This window comes from Gekko japonicus, unplaced genomic scaffold (genome assembly GCF_001447785.1).
Source record: "Gekko japonicus isolate JY-2015 unplaced genomic scaffold, Gekko_japonicus_V1.1 scaffold61, whole genome shotgun sequence".
NCBI classification, from domain to species: domain Eukaryota; kingdom Metazoa; phylum Chordata; class Lepidosauria; order Squamata; family Gekkonidae; genus Gekko; species Gekko japonicus.
In genome coordinates, this window is record NW_015164183.1 from 493865 (window position 1) to 512135 (window position 18271).

General features: G+C 36.6%; 1 protein-coding gene across 1 annotated transcript in view; it reads right to left on the reverse strand.

The window, feature by feature from the left end:
* Positions 1-18271, reverse strand: part of NOVA1 (neuro-oncological ventral antigen 1) — a 252898-nt gene that overhangs the window by 28512 nt on the left and 206115 nt on the right. Inside the window, exon 4 of the mRNA XM_015408106.1 lies at positions 1952-2023. Coding sequence (XP_015263592.1) covers positions 1952-2023 — 72 coding nt within the window. The remainder of the gene's footprint in view (positions 1-1951; positions 2024-18271) is intronic.

The window sequence follows — 18271 nt, forward strand, 5'->3', positions numbered from 1 at the left end:
AAAAAGCTTCTGCTTCAATAGTTCACTGCTGGGGGAAAATAAATTGCAAAAAACAGACTGCATGTATCCTAGAATCATGCATGTATCCTAGAATCACTAGAAGTGTATGCAGAAGCCCGGAAGGGAGGTAATGCGGTGGGCAAGAAGGTAATATCACCAAGTGGCACTTGGAGGACAGAAGAGCTCCTATGTCTTTATGGGCAGGTGGTAAGAAATGGTGGTGGAGGCAAGGCAGCATGGTGCAGATGAGTGACTGCAGACAGCATGGTGTAGGTGTGTGACTACTGCCTAGCCAGGAGTGCAATATAAGTAGTCCATGCTTATTCATAGCCTGTTTGAAGGTTATAGCTTCACCATGCTGTCTGCAGCCACCTGGTCTCCACTACTGCCTCTTGACCTTCACTAGTAAAGACATTTTTAGTCTCTGTTCAGTGGTTACCTACTCACAGAATTTCAGAAACAGACTAGTGGGAGATTGCTGAGTTACAAGTTATCACAACACTCAGGACAATCGAATTCCCAGGGCTTAACAGAGATATTGGTTTCTTATCTCACTACAAGGAAACGTCATTCAGTTCCCACATCAGTTTGTAAACTATTTATGCTGTAAGCTAATTTGCTGCTATTCACAGGTTTTACAAACTGCCGTAATCCAATCTTAGCTGTATCTATTGCTCAATTACTTATGTATCTTAATTCTAATTGACTCTTCCTGGCAACACACTCCCTACCTATATGGAATGGGTGGTGACTTCTATTTCAATGTATCTGAAGAAGTGTGCATGCACATGAAAGCTTATACCCAGAATTAAAGGTGCCATTAAATCGAAACTTTATTCTGATCAATATAACATTGCTGATAGTTAATTACTGATATGGTTAGAAACAATTCCCAATCATCACCAGAATTAACAGCAAAACTCTGATTTCCTTAAATTGTCTATGTGAGTAGAATATATTTGTCTATGTGAGTAGAATATAAATATTTACACAATAAAGTACCTAAGAAAGAACCCACACATTTTGAAAGGTAATTTGAGACTTGTGTATCTTTCTTCATTTGTACTTGTTCATTAGCATCCAAGAAAGATCTGAACAAGACTATGGATAAATGGTGGTGATACTTTGAAAGAATCACAAAGAAAACAGTGTCTCTGAAAATTTGTAAAATATTTTGATCTTGAAAGGAGCACGACACGACGAGAAAGCAACTAAACTACATTAGCTCTAATTTTGTCAATATGTTTTACATGAATGCATAATATTAAGAATGAATAATGAGAGGCACAAAGTACTGTTTTGCAAAGTCTCATTATATTACTTCATTTCAAATGTATAAAATGATAAAAAGTATTTCAAAACAGGTGCAATTAAAAATATACACAGGGTTCCTTAAGGTAGATATCTGACTATACAGTGTTTTTGTCTTGTCAGTTTTAAAGTACTTCATTCAAATGATCCCTATCAGCAGCTATTTAATGAATTTCCCCTTTCCCAACAGATGTTCATGACAAGTACATCATAATCGCTGTGGTGGATCAGATCAAGGTCCATCAAGTCTAATATTCCATTTGTAATTATTCACCAAGGAAGCTAAGATACAGTACAAGAAAGTCATGGTAGTTCCCTATTTTTCCTAACACTCAATTTCTTTTTTTAGATCTTTGCAGAAATCTTCATAAAATTAGCATAATCATTTATTAAACTTATAAAAATACTTTAAAAATAACAATTATTGTAATGCTACAAAGCCACTTCCTAATTCTTTTTTTTTGGTAATTGTTTTATTTACCAAGCAGAAATACTGTTTAAGCAACAGTGTTAGATATCCATGATTATGAGTGTATATATGTGAATGAACAAATTAAACCTTAACCCACCATATCTTTTTCTCCAGTTTGCAAGCTGCCCTCGTGAAAAGTATGGTGTAGATGGTAGGATGATACTGTACCTGATTAGCTCTGGAGGTGGTCATGGGATCAGATGGAGAGGACTTGGTGGTAGTTGGGGATGATGGCAATGTCTGGGAACAAAGCAGTTCAGGAGCAAATCAACCTCAACAAGCCTTAGACTGAACAGTTAAAAAAAATTAAACCAATGTAATGTAATAGAAAATTAAAGAGGAAAAGCCCGAGATCTAAATTTTCTTCTCATTTGAACTTAATGGAATTTAATGCCAATCAAGCAAATAACTAATGCATGTAAGTATGCATGCATATACATGTAAAAAAAAAAATTAATGGTTTAAAATTAAGATGGCAAACTCACAAAATAATAAAATATGCTGACCGTATGAAAATTTTCTTTCCCACACATTATTCTTGGGGAAAGTAAAGGCTAGTAAACAAACAAATTCCAACAAGTTCAATGAGCAGTTGTACCATATAACCAACAGGCTGTTAAAAGGATGGCAAATGCTTGAAAGATAGAAGGTAATAACATCTTTCTCTCATCACTGTATCTGGGTTTTGTCCTGGAGAGTTGGGACTCCATAAAACAAGTTGTGATCCATAGCTTTAATTGTGATCCATAGAATTAATTCAAAGTTTTTTAAAGCGATAAACTACTAAAGCATTTATTCATTTATTTAAATTAAAGGACAGGTGAAAAATATAAACATCATTTATATCATGGATGATAGTACAATTAAAACTTCATAACAGAATTGCAGCACAGTATTTATCATCAGTATATAAAAGTAGTTAATATAAGGACAAAAGTTGAAGAATGCTGCATTGATCTGTACATAACACATAGGGTTCATATCATATTGTTATTTTTTTCCTTAAAACATATAGCATAGTTAATGCTAAAACACTTGCTAATGAACAACTGTTGATTTATTTGAAATATACGCATAGCTCTTAAGTGTGGTCCAATCACAGTTATCAAGTATTTTAGACAATCATAGTTCAATTTTCAAGATCAAATATACTTTAAAAAAATTATAAAGAAAATTTGTGAATACAATTTAAGCCACTTAAAATATCTGAAACCATAATATTCGTAAGAAAGGAGTACTCTACAATAAATCATTTATATACCAATATATGTCTAAGTCAGCTACCTCTGGGAATGTCTGGCATTGGCTGACAAGCTTTCAAACATGACAGCTGCCACATAGGGCATTTTGTGGTGGATACCAATACAGCTACTGTACAATGAAATTTCCCTGACACACACACTGGTTTTTACTCATCTCCCTGTTTGAAGAAAAAAAAAATTAGTAGAGTAAAAAAAACCCTAACGCAACAATGGTTTCTCACTTATTCGTATAATCTTACATAAAGGCAATTAAAATAAGATGCTTATGCTCAATTTTTCATATTGTATAGCCTAATTAAAATGACAGGGCAGAGCATACTGCAGCTTTTCATGGGATGCTGTCTGTTACTTGGACCTTACATAAAGGACTATCCACTGTTTAAAGTATCCTTTACGTATGTATACCCATCTTTTTTTTTAAAAAAAACTCCAAAGACAGAACTTCTCCAGAGGAAGTCAGAAAGGCTCCCATGCTCCTGGCTTTCCACAAACTATGCAAAACTGACCTTATTCAAAACTGCTTTTCTATGCAGGCAATAGAGTTGAATTGTACAAAATGATCCTAGTAACTTGGATAAATCATTAGGGACTGTGGTCCATGTTATTGTGTACAGCTTGTTCTAAGTAGGAATCTATTATGAAATTGTGCATCATTTAATGTGTAATGTTAACATTTGTGCTTTGCTTCAATCCTGTTTTTAGATTTCTGGTTTCCTGTATTTTTTAATTTTATAAACTTTATTAATAGAGAACAATCAATACAGATGGTTTGCTGTATAACCCTAATCCTATTGCCCTGTCTATTGAGTGTTCCATTCCTTTGATTATATTGACTCACTCTGTGTAATCCGTCTTGAGTTCCAGTGAAAAATGTAGACTATAAATCATGTAAATAAATGATATATTCAAGAAATGCAGGAGCTGCACTGGAAGAGGGGAAAAGCCCCATTCTGCAAATACTTCAGCATCTGACTCATTCCTTTTGACCTGTGATATTGAGAATTACACATAAGTATTTTGTATTATTTAGCAGGTGAAGAAATAGATGCCTCTTGGGAGTTCTTGTTCACTTGCAGAACTACAACCACTCTAACTCTTTTGGCTAAGTAACACAATGTTCATAAGCAATGCAAATTCAATGGGTAAAATGAAAGGCAGGAAGAACTATACATTGATCATTGTTTTCACAGGTCTTTTGCGATATTCAAACAAAGCTAGAGTGCAGGCTAACTGTAGAAACTGAAGGTTTTGAAGCTGAATGGAATTAAGGTCAGGGTGTATGAAGAAAATGATACAAAGCAGGCAATATACAGAACAGAAGGGCTTGACAATATGGTAGGAGAAGGGGAAACATCTTGCATATGCTGTTGGTTCAGGAGAGCTGAGTGCTATTAGCAGAAAATGTTGGTGGGCTATAGGGCAGGAAAGCTGGATGGAGAAAGTTCCAAGAGACTGAAGGACAGTACTGGCCATGGACTGAAAAGTGGAGATCTGATGAAGCAAAAGTGGTAGAAGCCTAAAAGAAAGGATAACTTGAACTGTTGGGGTGGGGGGAAGTTAAGGAACAATGGCCTGTGTGAAAATTTGCATAGTAGAGATTTCATGATGTTGGCAAAAACAGCCAAATTGAGGTTATGAAAATATGAAACAATTGGATGGTGTGCTAAGGTAATTCTGCTTGAGTAGATGGCAGGGAATAAATTTCAATGATTAAACTAGACTGATTTCTGACTTTATATGTTTATTTTTTCTACAGTATTTTTTCTGCTGCACAATGTAGATTTCCATTCTTTATTTATGTACCCTTGCAATAACTCTAGAAGCTACACTAGGGCCCATTCTCCATCTAGCATTTGCTCCGTTGTTTTATCAAACCCACACTGGAACAGAAAAAGATGTGGCTCAAAACCATATTCACTGGCCAACATACTGACTGCAGAGTCACCCCTGAATGGCCATAAAACAGCCATAAATCTATGCCGATGGCTACCATAAAACCGAGATCAAAGGAAGTAAAAGCTGCATGCAGTCTGGACACTGCCATAATCTGACAATCAATCAAAGTTAGAGTGGCATGCAATGTAGAGGGGAATTTCTGTTCCAAGGTGAGTCTGGTAAAACAGCAGAGTGAATGCTAGATGAAGAATGGGCCTAGGTTGAAAGTCTGTCATGTGCCCAAAATCACACAATAAGATTTGTACTGAGTAAGATTTTGAACCCAGCCTTTCAAACAAGCCATATTATAATCTGTACCACACACATTCCTGAGTCACAGAAATGACACTTCTTTGAATGTAATCTTAATTTGCTGTGGCCTTTGGTTCGACTCCATTATGTTGTTGACCCATGTTCAGATTGATTTCCATATCTACTGCTTTTTTTTGAAGCAGTGATGGTTATACTACAGTTTATATGCATAGATTTGATCTTCATTCCGCTGTTTTACAATTGTACTTCCATTTAGCATTTCTTGCACTTCTATAAATTTAGAATGAAAGTTTAAAGTTCTAATAAATTCTTATTACTTACATTCCCCTTCCCTTCTAACCCTGTATTTTATCAAAGTAGGGAAAAAGAAGACTACTATGATTTCTTCATTATAAAAATATAACTGCTATTATTTCCTTTGCTTTTATGTGCATGTAAAATGATTACACTACAGGAATTTCCCAGAGATAGATATAATCTCAGAACAATTAACATTTGTTGAATATTATTTTAAAGAACAAAAACTTCATCTCTCTTTTCTCATGCCACTATACCACATCTGTTCTCTGAATTCTTGCATGCAATATATAGTGATCTGAGGATTCTTAAGCAGAGCAGAGCAAGAGACAGGTGCTCTAATACAGAACACAACTCTTCAAGAAGCAGTCTCCTTCAAGGAGACAAGTAATGCATTATTAAAACCCTTAAACTATTGGTCCTGAGGAAAAAAAGACAAAACAATGAACCTAAAGTATGTGGCAAAGGCTAGACACAGTATTATTCTGGAGGTATATTTCTGAGTGGGAACTGCTGACTCTAAACACTGAAGAGAGCCAATGTTCTTACCTAATATTCACATGTACTGAATTCAGGTATTTATTAGCCACAGAATTATCTTGTAATGCTAGGGCATTATCAGAATAACTGAATATAAATAAGAATATTATTTAATATAAATAAAAATATCAATTGAAAATGCTGGCAGTTTAAAAGTTAGACAGAGAGAAATATATCAAATGCATTAGCTTAGTTTGTGGTGGTGAAAAACTAAAGCACTGAAAAGCTTGAACCAGACAACAGAAGTTGGTCCATTAAGCTGTCGCAACATGTGGCATCCATCTCTTAACTTGTAGGCAGGGAATGGCAACAATTCTCAATACTACTGGCTTGCTAAAGTAGGGGGTCTTTTTGCAGTTGCTGACTGCAGGAAACTTGTACAAGAATCCCATAGAAGAGGGACAAGAACTACATAGAAATATAATTAGAAAACTGTCAGTCATGTCGTCAATTTCCTTCCATTTCTATCATTAAAACATGCAAGTGACCCTTTATCACTGAAAAAAAATGCAAAACCTCACAAATTTCAGAAGAATTAGAACTGATCTGTTTAAAATGTACATTAACTATACATTAGTTACCAATCTTTAATACACAGTATTTGCTGAATGAATCACAGAATGACAATAAAGTACAAAAACTATCTTAAAAATACAATGCACATACAGCATGTGTATTCCTATTAAAAATAAAATGGAGTTATAGGTTTAGCAGAAAAATGTTCTTTCACTTCTAACAATACAAAAGACTGACCCATTATACAGGTCATAAACGTTTTATGATCCCATTAAAAAGAGAGATTGTTTTTCTTTGAGAATAATATATGAAGAGGCACGTTGATTGTGACTGCCTCAGCCTAAACTGTACTTTACCAGAAAGTTAAGACTATAAGGGCTCAAAAACAGGTCCTTTCTTCCAGGCTCTTTGATCACTTAAGCGGCATGTCCATCAAGATGGAAAGAATTCTAACTCCAAAATATCCAGCCGCTGAATTATCAAAACACTAAACTGCTTAGGGATAAACTGCAAGTGCCATGAGTTTGATGATTAGAACTGTTTGCCTGTTTTTTTTTTTTTTAAAAAAAACACTAATTAACAGCCCTATGCAGCTAGTTTGAAGATCATGTTGCTGATTAAAAGAGAGGTTAACCTTTCACTCTCATGCTGTTTGCCTAATTTAAATAGCCCCTCTGAATCGGGATTAAGGTCTATGGGAAAATAAGACAGGTAAAATACAAGAGATTATAATCACGGAACTTTCACATTGTTAGCCCTTAGAAGGAGAGACAAATGAACAAGAGGGAAGAAGATTTGACTGTGGATCTCTCTTAAAGAAAAGCAACTCTTTTCTTCTATAAATGACCTCACCCAGTCACACTCATTTTAACAGGCACTAGAGTAATTCAGCCTGGACACTTATTTGCATCTTGATAGAGAAATCCAAGCATAAAAGTATTAAAGGTAGTAACCCAACAAAGGGTTAAGACATCAAAATTATGTAATTTGTTCATCTGAGAGATTAGTCTGTCCCCATCCAGTCAAATTTTCTTCCCACTTTTTTGACTTTCGGTCAACATGGCACAGCAATGGGCGGCTTTCGGTTCGTTCTGAGCAGCCCGATCCCTTTTCGCTCTTTTTGGAGCCTCCCAAAGTAATAACACAGAAGAAGAAGCCCAAGAAGTGAATTTGTGAGTACAACTACTTCTAATTATGAAATAGAGAAGATTGGTGGAGATATTACCCCAAAATTATCTGCTCGAAAAGGAGAGTTTAGCAGCCAGAAGATGATTAGGAGCGGTAGGAATATTTTCTGGAGTGTTGGCAACTTTCCATTGGCACAGACTTATTATGGATAACGGACAGGAAAAATGGTATATATTTTGAATTATTATAAGAACTTGAGTGAATTTAATTGAACTACGTAATTAAAATGGCACTGGTAACACAAGAGGAGGAGGAAATGGATGAGAATATGCTTGTGGGAGATCTGTCTGTGGAACAGTTCCTGAAGATTTTAAGGGAACAGATTCAAAAGGGTATCGAAAAAGTCTGCACAAATCTTTTAGAAACAACGCATAATTCACAATTAGAAATAAAGAAAGAGGATCAAATAGAAGAGTGCATTGAGTCCCAATCCATGCTAAACAAAGAAGAAGTGTGTGTAAATTCAACAGAAACAACATATAGTTTACAATTGCAAGTAGGGAAAGGAAAGAGGGAAATGAGGGACAGTTTATCCAGAGGGACCTAGAGACCATAGGATATTATCAAATGAAAGGGTGCCCCGAATCTCAAGCTACACCAATTAAAGTAAAGGGAAAGAAACCAAAAAAGCCTTTCTATTTAAAAACAGAGACACTAAAAAAGAATGTGCAAAGATGTTTCTTTATAGGTCAAGAAAAACCTAAAAAAAAGAGAAGAAAAAAGTCATGGTAGGAAATTAAGCTACATGAACAGTGTGAAATGTTTGCTGCTGCTGATATATGTCTAATTGGGAAAAAATGACCCTTAAATGCTTGTTATAATGGAATAGATAAGTGGTGGTGATAGGATTGGTGGTGGTAGACTGAAATGTTTGTCTCTTTAGTTTTGGGAAAATTTACAGGATGATGGTGTGTGAAAATGTTTGTCAATAGATAGAGTAAGTTATTGATAAATTGACTTGTTACTCAAAAAAAAAACAACTATTGATTTATAGGAGATAGATTATAAGTTATGTTTTGTGTTAGTTGATATATGTGTAGTTGGAAATGTCTGAATCCATAATATAAGGGGATAGTCAGGCTAAGTTAGGGATAAGGGTAGATAGAAAGAGTTGGTGAGTAATAATTATAATGTGAAATGTTTGGTGTTACTGGTTGAATGTTTGAATTTCTATTCATAATTAAAATGGAAGGCAATAATAGTGAAAGTATTCAATAGTTAAGAATTAAACAAGGGTTTGAGTAGTTAAGAGAGGTTTCTCTCAGGAGATTGAAGTAGTTTTAGGATCTCTAAATTCTAAAGGGTGATATTAGTAAAAAAGTGTGTTTAACTTTGGAATGGTTGATCTGTTGAAAAGTGGAAAGTAAACAGGTTTTTTTTTCCCTCTCTTTGTTTGCAATATGGAGATATTGTGGAAAACGACACTGATCTTTGATAAATTAATCTATAAGATCTATATTAAAAATCTTAAAAATAGCACAATTAAAAACAGGTGTTGTTAAGTCATTATAAGTAATGTTAATAGTAGAGTGTGCTCAAATGTGGAATACTTTAAATACTTTGGTATAGGAGTTAGTAGGTATTATGATGTAAGATCTGACTGCTATTTTTTGGCTTGACTGTGTTATGATACAAAATCAAAATCCAATATATGTATTTGTTGTTGCTCCTATTGACCTTATATATGGAACTTTCTTGCCTCTTTACATATTTTATTTATATAAGAATATTACAGTTCTCCCACAAGATGTTTCTCATCACATTATGGCAGAATTTTATGACACTATAAACTGCCACGTATACAATGTAAATCAATGCATACATATCAGTAGTAAGACAAGTAATACTGAAGAAGGCTCGACTTGTAGACTCACTCCCAACATGTTGAAAGATGCTATGAACAGGGAAAATATATCTGACTACTAAGAGCAGCAAATTATCAAGGCCTTGAAATGAGGGCTCCTGTAAGATACGTTATCTGAAGATCCCCTACGATTATAAACATGTATTCAAGAAGGCTGAAAAATTATCAATCCCATCAGGTGTCACTGAATCTGATCCCTTACCAAATATTGGTATCTGACAAAGTGAGCTTTGATTCATGAAAGCTAATACCCTGGAAAAAATTTCTAGGCTTGAAAACACTACTGGATTTGAATTCTACTACAACAGTCTAACATGGCTATCCACCTGAAACTATTTTCCTAATATTCTTAAATGATGTATGTAATAAGGATTGAGTACATGTAGCCTTTTATATAAACATGAAGGGAACATATACCCTTTATTACTAGGAACAGGCATGAGATTAACTTCATTCTCCCGCTCACCAGCTGTCTTACCCTTTTCTGAATGGATCCATCAAATCTCCACAGACAATTCAGTTTTGCAAAGCGGAACACATTTTATTCACCGGGGGATAAAAGGTGTCTTTGAGAGCTTGGGATAAAATGTGTCTTCGAGAGCTTCAAGAGTACTGCAGAATAATTTTGAGATTGCTAATTGGCAGAGAGTACATAACATCTGGAGAAATACTGCAAAGGTAAGAGGAATCCATACTCTATAGTAAAGCAGGAACAGGCAATGATGATTAGGGCAAATGCAATGTCCCTTTTGATAAAAAGAGCCTAGTGGTTGAGTTATTTTCATTGCTTGGTAAAAGACTTTTAAAATTTCCTGACTGGCTCTTTGATGTCAGCCGTTTGGGAAATTAGGATCCTACTATGTAATTTTTGTATCACTTAATGTGCATATTAAGATTTATGCTTTGCCTCTGTTCTGTTTTTAGATTTCTGATTGGTTCTACAACCTAAACCTATTGTATTGTTTACTGAATACACCATCCTGCTGACTGTATTGACTCACTCTGTGTGATCTGCCTGGAGTCCAAGTGAGAAAGGTGGACTATAAATGACTTAGATAAACATAAAATAAAAATCTGCAAGGCATGGCTTTGCAGAGGGCACCTGTTTCAAAATTCATGAATTGATTAGATAAACCCACAGTATTATCTGGCAGCAAATGTCTGCAGAAAATTGCAAATTGTGCATTGATTTCATGACCTTTGATGCACTGGTTAACAACTCACTGTGGACTAGAAATGAAGAACTTGAACATTCCTGGATCAGACTGCATGCCATAAAGCTAGTTGGGGGGAAATGTGGAAGCAACAGGCACAGATTTTTCACTGCTTTTAATGTAACAGAATTTCCTTGTATTCCCAGAACCATACTCCCCACAAGTAAGTACCTTCTAAAAGTTGTTCAATGGAGGTGCAGCAAGTTATATTTTTAAAAAGTGTGGATAACTGGTAGCAAAAATTGGGGGTTAGTCTCCATTCTGGATATAGAAAATGCAGAATCAATACTATATACATACCACTATTCTTCGGGAGGTGATACGCTCCTTTCTTTGGAGGTTTTTAAACAGAGGCTAGATGGCCATCTGACAGCAATGCTGATTCTGTGAACTTGGGCAGATCATGAGAGGGAGGGTTGAGTCAGTGCTTAGTTCTTCTGGCCCTTTCTTGCATGCCCAGGGAAACGCTGATCACCACTTTGGGGTCAGGAAGCAACTTTTCTCCAGGCTAGTTTGGTCAGGGATCCTGGAGGTATTTATTTTGTTGTCATCTGGGCATGGAACAGGGATCACTGGGGGTGCAGGGGGTTGGACTAGATAACCCGAGGTCCCTTCCAACTCTATGATTTTATAAAGGTGTGCAATCTTCAGGGGCATATTTCAGCTGTATAATTTAGGGGGGGGCTAGTCTCTGTCCCTCTGTCTGCCATTCTTTTTCCTTCATAAACAGAGTTCAGTCAGTGAAACTTTAGGTGTGATCACCAGATTGGGGGCTTACTAAACTGGAGTGGAGATGGACATTATAGTCATCCATAAAATAAATATGAGGCAAGAAGACACTTGCCCTAGTCTCAGCTCTTTGTCTTATCTGATGGCAGCAATATCCAGTTCCTGTTGTCTTGGAACTGTCACTGCAAGCCAGCCACCATCATCTCTATTATATATGCAGCTGTTTAAGGGTCCTGCCTTCCCTGATCCATCTGGGCTCACTGCTTTAAGCTCAGCCTGACTAAAAATGATCCCTCTGCAGACTTAAATGATTGCATTCTTGTGTGAATGAAATAATTTTGTAGCAAAATGGGCTTGCTAATATGAGGTGACAGAAGTATGTTGTGGAGGCAGTAAAAAGTGGAATGGCACTTCCCCACTTAGTGCACAAGATCATGCATAATATACACAATAGATAGGCATAAACCTTGTCCAGATCTTGAAGTGGAAATCACCATAAGAAAGTGGAGGACCTGGACTCTTCCCCCATTCAGATGTTTGCTTTTTGAAAATCGCAGACACAACTAGCTACCCCATATCTGCATTATGTAATGGGGTCCCTTGTTAATGGACTTGTAGTTTCTATGGTGTTGCTGTCCAAGGCTTTCAACTTTATCATATACAAATTCATCCAGTGAAGTCAGTGTACACAGCACCTAAAACAGGACTGATAAAATCTCAAAAGTCAATTTTACAACCAATAGAAAAATGTTTTGTACTTTAATGGAGAAAAATTGCCAGAATATTACAGAATTCAGGTAACAGTTTCTGAACTAAGACCTTGGAGTAACTGATTTCTAGTATAGTCACTGGAAGAATGTACACTAGAGATGGGCCCATTTCAAACAGTGATCCTTTTACATGCTTCATCATTTGAAGCAAGGCAGTCAGGCAAAAGAGACGAGACATGACCACTCTTGCCTTCCCAACTCCTGTTATTCTCCCCTCTTAGGCGGTAAAGCTAGTCTTTTTATCCCCTTCTGAAGGAATATATGCACACACATGCTTTCCCCAAGCATTTCCTTCCTGTCTGTTTGACATCCTGAAAAATGTATTGCCTTCATCTTGAGGATGCTAGCTTGTAAAAAACATTTCTCCTAGAGTCTTTCAAGGAGGGTTTTTTTCTCAATATATCTAACCATCAAAGGCTCTCTCAAATGTAGTTTTATACAATTAGAGTAAGCTGGCAGTGCCTTTCTGCAGGACGGACCCTCCTTAAAATCTAACTGTTCGGGCATCTTGACCAATTAAATATGACTGTGGAACTGCATGCTTCTAGACAACAATAATGTGCTTTTTGCTTCTGCTTAGTGAACTTGGCCTCCCCACCTCTTTCTCTTTGAAGAACACCTATTAGTGAAACTATTGCTACTGCTCTAGAGAAGGGAAGGGGTTTCCCCCCACAAAGAAACATGCATGCAAGCAACAGCACTGGTGTACACAGACCATAAATTAACTTAAATTAAATTAAAAACGAATACAAAAGTCCCATTTACTAAAGCTCCTACTAATTTTGGAGGTTATCTTTCCCTTTAAAATCTCCCACGTTCTGCAAGTCATATCTGTTGCAAACAATTATCCAATGACTATAATGTAAAAGCTCCCATTTCAACTGCTGGAAGGGGAGTCTGTGTTCCACCCTTTACCCAAGTGATGTGTGTGCACCAGTGAAGGAGTGAATGCACAGTATATATTTTAATTTTTAAAAGGCAAGGTACATAAGGGAAACTGGATGGCATGGGAAAAGTGGAGGATATTCTCTGTCTGCACTCATGAACTATAGAGTGAGAAAAGGCAGAGGAATGGGGATGTCATGGAGAGGGACAGGATTGCATTATGTTGCTAACCACAAAATGGAGAAGTGGAATTATATACATTACCAAACATGTCACAAATCACTTCTCCAAACCAAGTGAGAAAACACCTCCACATCACTTGCACCTCAACAGATTGAGCTGCAGTCATGGAGGAAGCTGCAGTTATGAGCAATTTTTAAAATCTTTGGGAGAAAAAAGTATCTGGATTCTTAGGAATGAGTTAATGGTGTTAACCAATGGAAAAAGACTATTGTGGAAGAGACACTGGTTATCACAGGAACAGATTTGTCAATTCACAAAGAATCACTATGTCAAATACAATACTAGTTAGCCCATGAGGATAACGAAAGCGATACAATGGAGATACTCATAGACTTCCCAGGTACGCAGAAGTATATGACTGTAACCTAATCGGGGGAGGGGGGCTAGCAAACCAGCTTAATGGATAAAAGATCTTCTCAAGAAGGACAGAATATTGAGAAAAGCTGAGTTGTACTTCAAGGAAATAAAGTGAGGGAAGAACTGAGACTGCTCGCAACCTTGAAAGTTTACAGAATCTTGGACATGAGTAGTCCAAGGTAGGATGGCATATTTTTAAATTGTTTCTGTGATTCTGCTTTGTACTGTCTGATGTTAATGGACATGACAGGGAAAAAAATCTGAGGAAAATTGGCCTGTTTTATCCTGGTGCAGGCAGGGAGAAAGTATTGTCTAAGGTTTCGATTCCAAGGAAGATACTTAAAACAAGAATGGCTCCTTCCATCTTGGACGTCATACTGAGTGGTGGTACATGAGGCTCTAAGCTGGAAAAGGACCCTTCTTTGATCTCAAGAAAGATCTTTGATTTTTAAGAAAGATCTTACTTAGACCTTTCTATCTCATTTTTAACATTTGTTCAGGATCCTTCATATGTGGGCTACGCTAAAAAAAAATTAATGGCTCCATATTTTTACTAATTCATGAAATATCTTAAGAAAAACAATCCATCATTACTTATTTAAAAATATTATGTCATATGACTGGAAATTCTGTTTACCTTAGACACACTCTGATTTACAAAGATATCAATTAAATGGTTTCAGGTGGCAGTGCATATTGCAGAAAGCTAGAAGCAATTCAATAACTGAATTACTATGTACAGCAAAGGGAAAAAAAATCTTAAAATTAGTATTTTACATTAGGCAAATGCTTGCATTTAAAAATTATTAGCTTTTGGTAATGAGATATGTGAAATGATTAGAATCATAAGATTAATTCTCTTTAAAGCATTTCCATTTTTAACACTGGATCATTCACAGTATCAGTGAAGGTTTCAGTAATTATTAGCTGCCTTCTAGCAAGGCTCTACTAAAGAACTAGTCAGGATTTTCTATTATATATAATTGGTAAAGCTAAGAGAACTTTGCAGTAGACTATACTTTTACTAAAATACTTGTGGCACTACTATTCACTCTTTCATTGTTCTCTAGATTTTGGCTCTTGTGACACTAAAGAAGAAAGGGCTCCTTATGTATTCATAAGCTATAAAACCATTTCCCCCCTCTACCAAAACCGTAATCTTGAATGTAAAACAAAGTGTTTTATAATTAAAAGTGATTATATTATTAAAAGAATATATGCATACACTCCCCTCCCCCAATTCAAATGAGCCACAGAAGAACTATTTTAAGATGTGGAAAGCTTGTTCATCCCTCCTTGTACTATGGAAACTTTACTAAGACAGCTGATCAGCAACTGCAGTTTTAGACAACCAAATTTTAAGGCTAAATTCAGATAGTAAGAAACATGCTGTCTGATTTTTGCTTTGACAAATTACTCTGCTACTTTCTCTGAAACTCTAATTCATCTCACAATGGGAAAAAATAAGGCAGAGTAGTAACTGGTCCCTTGGGTGCAAAAAGGGATGCAGGCTGAACTAACCTCCTTGTACCAGAAAGGTGGGGCAATACTGTCACAGTCTGTGGTGGTGGTCGCTGCAGGGCTACTTCATCTCCTTAGCTTCCTTAGTACGTAACTTTCTGCAACGCACAAAATCTTTACAAAATGGGTTTAATTATTAGAAAATACAAGATAATTCTTTATTACAGGATGTGCTGATGTTAACCAACTTTATCTGGTACCATTTCTGAGCATTCTATAAGCTGCAGCCTTCCTTATTGTCACGTGGGCTACATTTTTTTCCTAGTTCAGGCTTCGGTAGATGTCTCTGGTAATCTGCAGTAGAAGTGAACTCAGAAAACTGATTCAAAGTTATTATTTAACCCCCCCCCCCATTTGTAATATTTTCTTCTAAAACAGTGATTTCAGTGAGTTTCAGTTAAACTGCAATCCTTCTCACAGCTAATTAATGCTGGGACTCCCAGCTCTTATAGCTTTGCTATGGGTTGGGTACAAGACTAATGATCTATATTCTCCAAAATCTGTAAAACAACATGATATTTTAACTGGAATGGAGTCTATTGTAAAGTTCCATCTCTCTTATATACTGTCCCTCTATGCGTAGAACAGCCTCAGAGGGAATGAAAGTAATCGATTTTCCCCCAAGATGAGGGAATTCTCAACAGCAGGGGCTACTGTGTCAATATGTTTATCTAAGGTATCAGTAAAATATTCTGGATGTCCAGAGAAATCTATATATCATTCATGTTAAAATGGGCTATTTTCAGCAATATTTTTTCCTTTAACTCTTTCTTTAATTGTAGTACTCTTCCATGCCAATTAAGCTATATTATTAGACCATTATTATTTTCAGATTTTGGACTATTTGAATGTACTTTCCAATTTTAACCTTTTCTGCTAGTGAAAATCCTTGAGTTAATCCATTTAACCCATTTATCTTCCATCTTTCCGTCAATTACATATACAGCTGTTTACATCTAAATTTTAGGGTAAACCTCCTGAAATAAACACACACACACACTTCTTCCCACAGGCATACAGCTATCTTTATAAACATAGGCATCATCTTTCATGAGGGAATTTTGATATTCTTCCTTAGAAATATTCTTGTTTCATTGCTCTTAAGATGAAAGGTAAGTACAAAGATATATAAAAACTTTCCTGATGTGAATGAGGGAATAATGACCTCCTGGAAAATTAAAACAAACCATGTAATTTTATAGATCATACAGGGCAAAACCAGTGACTTGGTTCTTTAGTGTTCCTGTCCTTTGCCTAATGAAATGGTTAACTTATAATACATATAGGGGCAGCATAAACTGTTGTGGAAAAGGCAAATTCCAGAATGATACAGCTTCCTCCTGTAATTGCCCCAACAAATATTCTGAAATGTTAGAGATTATGGTACAAAACTGAGAATATTATTTATATATTTTATGTAATCAGTCCACAGCTATTTTAAAAGTAAATATTTATGAATGAAATAGCAGAATATAACTGAAATTAAAAGAAAAATCCAGCTAGGTGGCTTCAATTTTTTTGGTACATTTTACATAGTGTATTATATATGTTCATATGAATTTGCCGTATACTGAATTAGCCCATTGGTCCATCAAGGTGAGTACTATCTACTTAGACTGGTGGGGGCTGTAGAAGTCTTTCAAATCATCTACTATCTGATTGTTATAATTGCAAATGCCAGGGATTGAACCTGGGACCTTGTGCATGCCAAGCAGATGCTCTATCACTGAGCCAATCTATTTAAAATAAAAGCCAGGTTTGTTTAAATACAGGACAATATTAATCTTCAGCATTTAATATTTGATTTATAGAGTGAACAGGAATCTTAATTCTGAAGCTGAATGATTGTTTATAGAAAAATAAGGGTCCTCAAAAGGGGGGGTTGTAACAAGCAGCTGTTTTTCAGAAAAAAATTATATATACTTGAAAGACATCTTTTGAAAGACATCTGCCCCTTAAATATCAACCACAACTTGATCCTTAGACAACTTTAAAGGCAAGCTAAAAGCAAGATTATTGCTTCATTTTTATTATTGCCTGTTTTAATAAGCAGAGCTGTAGGTGTGAATAATTTTCAAATTGCGCCTGGACTGTATATTCTGTTGTGGGTGTGAGCTCCCCAGTTTGCTCACAGAAGGCCTTCCATTTTAGAAGACTTGTGTGTAGACTTCACATTTGAACTATCTTGTTATGTGTATGCTAAATATGCAAACTAAAGTCCCTGCCACACTGCAGGAAATACGACGGCCGAAGTGTGGCTAACTGAGCCGTACCAAACTAGAGACGCCGCGGTGGGATCCAACGGATCCCCTGAGCTGCGGCGCCGTTGCTTCCCGGCACGATCAGATGCCGGGGAGAAAGCGACGGTGGGAGGCGGAGGCTGGCGAACTGCGCATGCTCACACATGCGCAGTTCGGCTAGGAGCTGGGGATGCGCCGGTGGAAGGACGTGCCGCCGATCCCATGGCCGCACGGGCCGCGGCCTTTCCGGATGAACCACCCAGGTAGGTGGTTCTTTTTTGGTGCGGGGAAATGGGCGGGAGGGACGGATCGGTGACGGGCATGCAACGCTTCCCAGATGTTGCCGTGGGATCGCGCCCATTTGCCGCGCATCCGATCTGTCCCTCTCCCGGCCCAAATCCTCATGTGTGACCAGGGCCTTAGTTGGGTATTGCTAAGCTCTGCTTTCATTTACCATAGCACTCTTTCTCAAATTTGTTAACTATGCATTCTCTTCTGCTCTCACCTCCTCCAACTTTAAGTGAATGTGTGGAGATTATCAAGGTGCATTCAACCTGCTGTTGTATTTAGGAATCTGGTGACTGGGTTATTAATTAATAGTAGAAAATCTGTTGAGCCTTAAAAACTAACCAAAGGTGGCACAAGACACTAATC